General features: G+C 40.1%; 1 protein-coding gene across 2 annotated transcripts; it reads right to left on the bottom strand.

Annotated features, from left to right (window-relative positions):
• Positions 1-317: 317 nt before the first annotated feature.
• Positions 318-8,263, bottom strand: SRI (sorcin). Of its 2 annotated transcripts, XM_051802604.1 has the most exons (8): positions 8,122-8,263; positions 7,238-7,321; positions 4,483-4,552; positions 3,717-3,760; positions 2,554-2,701; positions 2,282-2,395; positions 1,763-1,821; positions 318-1,027 (listed from the first exon to the last, which is right to left on the bottom strand). In XM_051802604.1, the coding sequence occupies exons 1-8, from the start codon at positions 8,170-8,172 to the stop codon at positions 1,001-1,003; spliced, it is 597 nt and encodes a 198-aa protein (XP_051658564.1). In that variant the 5' UTR covers positions 8,173-8,263; the 3' UTR covers positions 318-1,000. The 2 variants fall into 2 exon arrangements, with proteins under 2 accessions (XP_051658564.1, XP_051658565.1); XM_051802605.1 differs by lacking the exon at positions 4,483-4,552 and having other exon boundaries at positions 8,122-8,198.
• Between the last annotated feature and the right edge of the window lie 1,693 nt (positions 8,264-9,956).

The raw sequence follows: 9,956 nt of genomic DNA, 5'->3' as shown, positions 1-9,956 counted from the left end.
GTAGGGCATAAAAAAATAGCTTCAAGCAAGATTTCTGCTCTAAGGATTACTTCTGTTATATGTCTTTCTGTATCTGCTTTCATGAGCGTGCTACAGCATTGGTAACTACTGCTGTGATCTGAAAGACTAATCTGGCAAGAATTTTTTTGTAGTGAGTTTAGGCCCTTGTACATTAGATGGCATACTGAGGCAAACCCTACCTGTTAGGGTTTAAAGTGGAGGAGATAGAAACATTCATTTACATGTAACTGAAGTCTGCCAGCTTAGAAGTTAATTGTTAAAAGGGAAAGTTGATGTACAAACTGACATGGAACGACTTTTGGGTGTTTAAAAGTATTTTATATAGTGACACAAACAGAGCAAGAATCTTATAGGAACAAAAGCCCCTATACCAGAGCATGCAGCTAGAAGAGTTCTCTGCTACGTTTTGTCACATCCCTGCTTCCAAGGAGTTCCAACAGGTAGTCTCACACTCAGTGCATGGTGTCACAAACTTCATCTTGAAAACAGCTGACAAAATAAGCAACCAAAACTTACTGATGCTTTAACAGACGAGTGTAAAATGACCGTTCCAAAGCTCTTTCAGTTTGTACATGTCTTATACCATCAAAGACAAAAGAAGTCATCATCTTAAATCATACATGTTACTGTTTAAGACAGAAAAGGTAAGTTGCACTCCAGAAACTGGTTTTAGTGCATTATTGGAAAAAAGTAAACACATTACAGAAAATCTTACCATTTGCATGATCTGAGTTATACACAGTGAATTGCAAGTTTATAAAAATAAAAGCATCTTTAATAATCACAGGTTGGAAGTTATAGACAACGGTACGTGAGTAGTTCATATTCATTATCAAGACTAAAAAAATGTGTGTAAAGCGGTACTTCATAAAATATGCAATTTCCCATCCTGAGATACACAATCATTGGAAGAGTTGGCAAAGCAAAACACAAACTGGAATGTTAAATCATGATCATCCATGGCTTGCTTCCTTTTGATTTAGATGCTCATAACACACTGTATGAACTGAAAAGAGGAAAACCACATATTAGAAGTAAGGCAGAGATCAAGTTTTCACTTTTTCTCCTACAATACTCATTGTCACTACACTTTTCTGTAAAGAAATTCTGTAAAGAACAACAAAACTTTAAAACTAAGTACGAAAATCAGTAAATAGTTAATTAAAACAAAGTATCTCCTTAATGCTAACAAAAATAAAACCCAACAAATGCCTCCCTCCCCCACCAAAAAAAAAAACAAACCAACAAGCAAAGAACCCCACCCCAAAAAACAGGAAGGTTTGAATCTAGTTTTCTCCTTTTCCTGCACAAATGTGGCCAGGAGGCCAATAACCACAAGCCAGACTGAGTGTGATTTGTGTCTGTCCCCACCAGACCTCTGCCAACCCTTCCTGGGAAAAATGCCTACCAAGCCTTAAAATAAAAAATTGAAAAGAAAGTCACAGAAAGTGATGCTGTCAAGCGATCTAACTTCTTGGATCTTCTTGAACCAGGCTGGTAAGAAGTCCCGACAAAAGAGCACAACAACATTTTACAGAAATCTATAAAATACATGAAAACTTTTTAAGACAATACTCAACAAGCCCCAGAACTTTTGGGCTCTAAGTGTCTCTTCTCTACACTAAGTAGAGAAGTGTAGAGAAGATAGGCACAAATTCAAATCATTACTGATTGTCTTCTGTTTTATGTTTTTCCTTGGTTTTACCCTGGAATTTTAATGTATTCCTTAAAATTCACTTACATCATCATACTGGAAATTCACAAAGCCCTGCTGAGTTGTATCCCTTCTTCTAAAGCATTCTGCAAAAATGCATTAAGAAAACAGAAACCAGGTAAGAAAAATTACAGTTAAAAAATTTTTTAAAAACATATAGTAGTTTTCTAAAATTCCCCAAGTCACATGAATGAGAACCGATAAAGAATACTGCAATTCATTCCAAGACTTAATTTCCCATTCTAAATTTTTATATTTATCACATACAAGCCTTTACATTCTGTTAATAAACAGTTTCCCAATTTTGATAACATAACTCTTCTAGCCTCTGGAGTAAACCCTGCATTAGTTTTAAGTCCATTTTTTCATTGGAATTTAAAAAATCCTTATCTATAGTAAGAGCTGTTCCAGTTCTGCCTGTAGACTATTGAAAGAAACCTAATATAAAGTACACAAAAGTTGAACTTAAGATAAGTGAGCAGTCAGATTTTATTAAATAAAAGTATATTATGGAAATGATAGTAATAAGGCTATAATCCAGCATACCAGTGAGAGCTCGGAGTTTCACACAGCAGGCAATGTAATCATCAAATGCAATCTTTCCGTGAGTGCTGTATCGCTTTGTGATTGCAGACACAGCCTGTGGGCTCAGTCTAAATCCTATTTGAAAATAAAAAGTCCTATTTTGAAAACACAGGTAAATTAACAGACTCCAATGCATTTTTCATTGTAAATACCATGTCAGTTACTGCAGGGTGATAACTCGTACTGGGAAATGGTGTAAGTAGTGTCAGAAGCAAGAATATTTCACAAGTTACCCATATTCATCAAGGCTTTCTCCAGTTCTTGACGATCCACTGTGCCACTTCCATCACTGTCAAAAGTTACAAAGTGTTGCTTCCAGCCATTGACCACAGCCCAGAGTTCTTTAAACTCATTAAATCCCAGTGTGCCAGACATATCTCTCTGATTTCAAAGCTAAGAAAACCACTTCTTAACAAAAAAACAAACAAAGCAAGCCATCTCTCTGTAGTTATAAACTCTTACTTGAAGGTCAATATTAATATCATTTTACTATTATTCATTTCTTCTGGTAGGAAACTACCTAAAGCATCCCCCAGCAGAGATGGAGATAATACTTTTGCCCAAATCCAAAGGTCAGAGAACCTCCTCTCCCCACTGAAACCTGCTAAAACTATTTGCTCTTTCTGAATTTAACTTAGTTCACACACTTCTCTTTAACCTGATGGTATATAACTGTAACCAATAGAATATATATCTGAAATAAAAACAGATGCCAAAGAAAAAATTAAGTTATAATAATAATATCAGTTCTCTCATATTCTAGGCAGTTTGTTCAAGGTGAACTAAGAGTCCTACCAGTTTCATTTCTGCTTTTTTCTTTTTAAGAAAGATTCCTTTATTCTTTTTTCTTTTTAAGCAGCAAAACATTCTAACATGACAATTTAAGCTTTGGCTAAAAAGACTCCAAGGTGTACCTTACACAGTATATCTAAGTCTTCCATAGGTCCTACCACCGAATGCCATATACCACTCCATTAAATATTCAAACCTGATTCATTCAAGGAACAAGATGTAGGGGGACTTAGATTGCTTATTCAGGCTGTGTAGTACAAATGTTTAAAACTAATTTGGAAGGATTGGAAAGCTGTCCTATTTGAAAACCACAATAAGGGATTTGCACAAACCTCTATTCTGGGCCACCAGACCTGACTCTTCATACATTAATGGCAAAAGAGTTCCCCGGGCTTAGAGGAATACTACTTGTAAGAAGATCAGTCACTGAGACTCTTTTATTATTATTTCTTCATCCTTTAAAATCAGTAAGAATGGAAGTAGCTCCCCAGTCATAATAATCACAATACTTATCAAGTAAAGGCAAGCATTTCCCAAATTTCTGGCACCCTCTCATCTTTGCTTACATAATGCAAAAATGTTTACATTTCATAGCAAAGGATACATCCAGCATTGAGATCATAAGTCTGCAAGTCTCTAAGTTGAAAGCTGTTAAAATTAGAAAAACAAAAAATAAATTATGTTAAAAGCATACTTTTCAGTTTTGTCCAAATGTGAAATTTTAAATTTATTATATATTTAAATTATATACTGATAGTATATTTGATGTATAAAGTATTATATAACTGGTTCCCCTGTATACAGCCATACCATATTTTGATCCAAGTAAAAGCCATTACTTGTTAGAAAAACTGATAGTAGACAACCTGGAGGCAATTCAAGTTATATTTAAAATTATTTTCCTCATATATCAATGCATAACAGTTTTGTACTTCAAAGTAGTCATTTATATTCCACCATAGACACGGCTTGAGCAAGCCAGCTGCACTCACAGAAGCTTGATTTTCTACACGGAACAGGAGGTATCCTGACAGAGGAGTCCTGCCACAGATTTTGGTCAATATCAAAGCGCCGTTTCAACCAAAGCAAAACACCTTTTTAAGAACTGTCTGTCCATTACAAAGCAAATACTTCTCTGACACCAGAGCCCAGCAGTGGTAAATTAAAGACGCTGACAAGGGAAGTATTATGTGCACAGAACTGAGTAGAGAGAATTTACGTTGCCAAGTTGTCCACATGAAAGGAAAACCCATTACCATGCAAAGAAAAAACACAGCTTTGGACAAGGCACAGCTACAAGCATTTTCTAGTAAATGGTAGAAGAATTATTATGCCTTAGATCTGCTTGTTTATTTAAATCATTAACTTACGTTTATAGGCTCCTGCAATCCCTGACTGCGTGAGACATCTCTGTAGCTCATCAGCATCTATTTGTCCATCCTTTCGATAATAGAAGAGGTATCAGCTATTGTTTTAATTCCCATTCCCCGTCTGGTTATTCCCAGAACCCACTCCCTTTCCAGTAGCATTAAATTAGTTACCCTTTCAAAAAGGAATCCAAATACATAACCTCTTCTCAAGACAGCTTTAAGACTGACAAATGTAAACTAAAAAATCTGGGGTTTTTTTGGAAATAGTCAGTTGCTATTAGAACAAACAAAAGCAGAAGGAAACTTCAAAAGAAAAACAAAACAAACCCAGAAAAGATACCTATCTGCACAGTTTGGAAAAAGGTGCACTTTCAATACATCCTGCTCAAGGCCAAATAGAGAAAACAACTGCCAATTAACAGAAAGCAATGATCTGCCAAAGGTGGAGCTGGAATTCTAGGTTTTATTCCTCCACACCCAACATGAAGTTGGGTTCATAGAGAGTTTAATTTAACCTCATCCAGGAATGGAACATTATATCTGTACTTATAAAAATGCCCCTTCTCTAAAGCATTAAATATTGAAAAGAGAATTGCTTTGTATTTGAAACAAATTTATTTGCTTCAGCATTTTCCTGATGCTTTTAAATCTGCTAAGTTTTCTTTTTTATTTTATTTTTATTTTTTTAAAAGAACAGAGATATGCTACTAAATGGCATGGTGAGAACAGCACAGCCAGATAGCTTTCAGAAATGAAGTATCATTATTTATAAGACAAGTAGTAGTTATTATGTTAAACAATATTTGACAACGTCTGAAAAAAGAGCAACAATGTTTTGATTCTATGTAAAGTAAATGGAACCTAAACCCAAAATTGCTTCCAATCTATTCCATAGTCCAACAATACAGATGTATTTAACACTTTATGTTCATAGGGGAAAAAAAAAAAGATAATATAGCCAAGAATATTAAGTAGCAAATCTCTTCAAAGGCTTTATAGCTTCTGAAGCAAAGGTAGGATCTGCATAACTTTAAAACAGAGGAAGACAGACAAGCATGATCTGTAATCAAGATTAACATTACCAAAAAGATCCTTGGCTTTTTTTTAAGTAGAACATAAGCAATTAAACTAGACAAGGCATATGGGCTTTGCAAACAGACTAAAAAAAAATAAAATTATTACTTCTTATAAAGACAGACTTGATTACATTGAATGAAGATTTGAAACAATACTTTCGACTTTCTTCTGTAAACAAAGTAAACTAATAAATCAAAGACAAGATCTCTGTTGTACACTACATCAAAGAAAGCTCAGAGATACCATTATATATTATATAGGCATAAAAAACAACACAGAGAGCAGCAAACCATAATCAAAACCTACTAATTCTACAGTAAGTACATATGGGAAACTGAGATGTGACTTTTTACAGAGTTGCACAGATGGCAGCTGATAATTTATCTGTTCTATTTCACTGTCTCCTTACAGGGTTTTTACTTCTGCACTGCCACTGGTCTCTAAAACTGACACCTCCAATTCCAAGGATAACATTTCAAAAGCTACCCAGTTTATTTCAGTAAGGAATGATTTCTACAAATATAAAGTATTTCAGAGGACTAACTTCAGTATTCTAAAGTGCTAATTTGATCATACCCATCAACCCACTGATTTCCTAGCTTTCAGTAACCAGGCTTCACTTGAGAAGACTGGGAACAGTCTACGTTTTGCTGACGTTCAGTTCCTGTCACCTCTTCTCCACAGCTCCACATCCTGTTTGCTGCTACCTGCCTTTCTCTTTAGGAGCTTATTCACTCTTCCAAGTGTCAGTCACTGGCTCCACTGCTGACTCCTGGCACACATCCAGGTGGCACCTGCATGCAGAGGCATCTCAGCTGGCAGGCAATTTTCAGCACATTCAGGAGAACTGAGCTTGGGCTCCACCTTCCCAGAGAAGCCTCACTACACACAGGGCATTCCAGTGTTCTCCTTTACTAGAAAACCACACAGTCTAAATATTTTCATAAGCAGTTATAAAGAAGTAAGATATAGTCTGTGAGACACGTTATTAACTCAAAAGAGTTAACACAGAGAACAAAACTAGCCCAAATTACAGTGGGAATTTGAACATCAGTTAATATTGCTGAATTCAAACTGTCATGTTGTGGTTATGTCTACCTGTGGATAACAGAGCCAGGAGCAGAATTTTAGATCTGCGCACATCCTACAGGTGTGCAATAAACAGTTATACATATGGCCAACAAAGACAGAACTTCAATAAACCTGACTTAATTGCTCCTAGACTTTGTAATACAGTTCAAGCAACATTTATCTTACTTATCTAGTAAGGTACATAACCATACAAAACCAATATATATGCCACAAAATTACAGGAAAGAAATTAAAAATGCATTTCAGAATGACAGGGAATAAAAAAAAAAAGAAAGTTGTGAATGCTTTCCTCTAAAAGTATAATCACTCTATGCTACCAGTAAACCCAGATATTGGAATAACTAACAGCATTATTCAAGCTCCAGAGTTCCTGTGTGTATACAGCTATATTGTAGAGTGACATGCCTACATATAGCAAATGGGCTAAATAAAACAATTCTGGTTTTGTTTGTTTTTTTTTTTTTTTTTATTTGAAATAGTAGTTTTTCTCAGTGCAAATATTGGGCATTCCTCTTTCCAAAGGCTAATGTAGAAAGTATTCCCCAGAAAGAAAAATCAAGAAGCAAATAACATTTTAGAAGTTTACCTGCCCTCCTACTGCAGCAAAATAACCATACAAAGGATCTTGAGCTTGTCCAGGGAATGCTGGTCCTCCTGGAGCTCCTCCATACTATAGTAATCAAGAAGAAAAGTAATTTTAAATCAATGATTCAGTTAAGAATCTGTACTTATCAACTTATGTTTTTATATACACACCATGCTAAAAAAAAAAATCAAAAAAGAAATTCCTTATGAAAAAAATCACAAACTTCAATTTTAGTATTGATATACTAATTTGTTGTAATGTAAGCAGATCAGTGTAAAATATTGCACCGGAGCAATCCACTGATCTAGATACAGTCTACTGAATCTCATCAAGGTTTAATTTTCGTGTACCATTAGCAGAAATTGGGGTGCTAAAGAAAGACTAAGGCACTGCAGATTTTTCTCTCCACTTCAGAAAAGCTGAGCAAGACAGATCTCTAGGGAAAATACTTGGAAGAATATGCATTAAGTGTGAAAACTTTCAAGTAAAATTGACCGTTAACTGAAAATCACGGAATGACATCCCTGGCACTGACTTTCGTCCCTCGGCAGCAGGTGCCGGGCGTGTCCCTCCTCTTCTCCCTTCCCATTCCCGAGGGCACAGCCCCGAGCTGGCTCCTGCGGCACCTCCCGGTGGGAGCGGCGGCCGGAGGCCGGGCAGACCCCGCCTCACACGGCTCTCACCCCTTCCCCTTGGGCTGCACAGCCACATCCACATCCCCCCATGGGCCGGACAGTCACACCCCCCCTTGAGCCGGAGAGCCACATCCTCCCTCAGGCCGGGCAGGGACATCCCCCTTGGGCCGGACAGCCACATGCCCCCCTCAGGCCGGACAGGCACATCCCCCCCTCAGGTCGCCCTTGGGCCGGACAGTCCCCGCTCACCCCGCCCTGGTAGAAGCCGCCGCCGGGCGCGGGCTGCCCGGGGAACGCCATCTTCGCCTGGCACCGGCACCGGCCCTGCCCCGGCCGCGGCTCCGGCCGCGCCCGGCCGCAACCACCCGTCCAGACAGGGGGGCACAGCGGCGGGCCGCGGGCTCCGGGAAGGGCCGGAGCTGGAAGCTGCCGCCCCTGCGGGAAAAACGGCGGCCTTCTGTCACCGGGGAGGTGCCATCGGGAGCCGAGGGACCACGGCGTCCAACCCTCCCTCCTCTAACCTTCCCCCCTCCATGGTGGTGGTACAGGCCGCCCGCCCCGAGCCATTTCCTGCCCGCAGTGCCTGCGGGGCGCGGCGCTGCCTCGGGCCCGCCCGTACAGGGAGGAGGAGTGGCCCCTTCCCGGCGTCCGCCGGCGGAGTGGGATGTGGGTCTCTGGGGGCGGGCGGGTCCGTCGGGGCGGGATGCAGGCGGGGAGTGCTCAGAGCGCCGCAGCTGCCGGTGAAGGGTAGCGGGTTCAGGCCGCCTGCGGCTCCCGGCCATCAGGGGACGGACACCCGTGGGAGGCCGCGCCTGTGGACACCACTGCTCCGCTGAGGAGGAGGAGGGGGCTGCGGCGCGGAGCCAGCGGCCGCGGGCAGCGGAGGTGAGGCCGGTCCCTGGCACACCGCGGGGGCAGCGCTGCTCTGTGTCGGCTGCTGCCCGCTGAGGCACCAGGGAAGCTCTGAACAGGCTCACTGGTGAATCGGCTGAGTTGATGTCAGATTACTTTAAAGTCACCCAGTCGTGATTTACCGAAAGGCCACAAAGCTCAAACTCTGTAGTTCGTGAATGTATATCACGTGTATCACAGAACGCATCCTTACATGTTCTCTTTTAGTACCGCAGCTTTCTCTTCAAAGTCTGAGCACCTGTCCCTGTTCCCCAAGACACATAACAGGCTCTACGATTTCTCTTGGGTCTGTAGGTCCAAATTCAGCAGGAACTGGGGGAATGCCGGTGTGCCACTGGAACTAGGGAGCTCTTTTGTGTTCAGGCTGGGGCCACTCTGAAGGAGTGAAGCTGAAGGAAGCTGAAGTTGAAGGAGGCCCAGCTTTGATCCAACATCCTCCTCCCGCCTGGAGGAACCGGTACAGCCCGTGGTTTGATCCCACTGACCACTCCGTGTTCTGGGGAGCAACATCAGCTGAAATGACCTCAGCTTGGTCTGAGCTGGACTGCATATTTGCAAAACATTAGAACACCCTCATGTTGAGAGGTATTTATTTCTGTCTCAAAAGGATGAGAAATGATTTTCTAGAGTCTGTACGACTGAAACAAATCTACCCTGTAAGGGTAAATGGTCTACTGTCAGAATTTTGGACACGTAACATTTTATTTTCTGTTTATTAACATAATTTCTGAAGAAATTTGTAAACTTGAATAGGACCTTATTAATTAGAGCATGCTAATTTATAGTAAACTTTTTATTAAAAGTGAGTTACCCTTCTCATCTTTTAAGTGATCCAGTAAACAAGACTTCCAGATAATATCTATATGGCATATATTTATTTCAGCACGAACTATACTTATTACTGTTAACAGTTGCCAGTGACATGAAAACAAGTACTGTGGTGTTCTGTGAAATTTAATAATCAGTAGAGCTGCCAAATGAAAGAGACAAAGCATTATTTAATACCTTCATCACACAGGATAGCATATATGAAGCCCATCTTTTCAGGGCAGCTGAGAAACAAAGTCAAGAACCTGGCTAGCTTTTTGGCTTAATAAATACATATCTCACAAGAGTATTTGACTAAGCATCTGTTGATATCAAACTGTGTGGTGGTCAAATAGTTTTATTCA

This window comes from Manacus candei, unplaced genomic scaffold, assembly GCF_025592945.1.
Source record: "Manacus candei isolate 608988 ecotype Guabito, Panama unplaced genomic scaffold, ASM2559294v1 h1tg000056l, whole genome shotgun sequence".
In the NCBI taxonomy this organism is placed as follows: domain Eukaryota; kingdom Metazoa; phylum Chordata; class Aves; order Passeriformes; family Pipridae; genus Manacus; species Manacus candei.
The sequence above is the reverse complement of the archived record's forward strand: the minus strand, read 5'-3'. Positions and strand labels throughout refer to the sequence as shown.

What these genes read in the sequence shown, in the direction of transcription:
- SRI (XM_051802604.1), bottom strand. Translation starts at nt 8,172, where the DNA reads ATGGCGTTCCCCGGGCAGCCCGCGCCCGGCGGCGGCTTCTACCAGGGC. An exon ending in GAAAGCCTTGATGAATATGG is followed by an intron (nt 2,396 to 2,553) that starts GTAACTTGTGAA and finishes ATTTTCAAATAG; the next exon opens with GATTTAGACTGAGCCCACAG. An exon ending in TGAATTTCCAGTATGATGAT is followed by an intron (nt 1,028 to 1,762) that starts GTAAGTGAATTT and finishes TCCTCTTTTCAG; the next exon opens with TTCATACAGTGTGTTATGAG.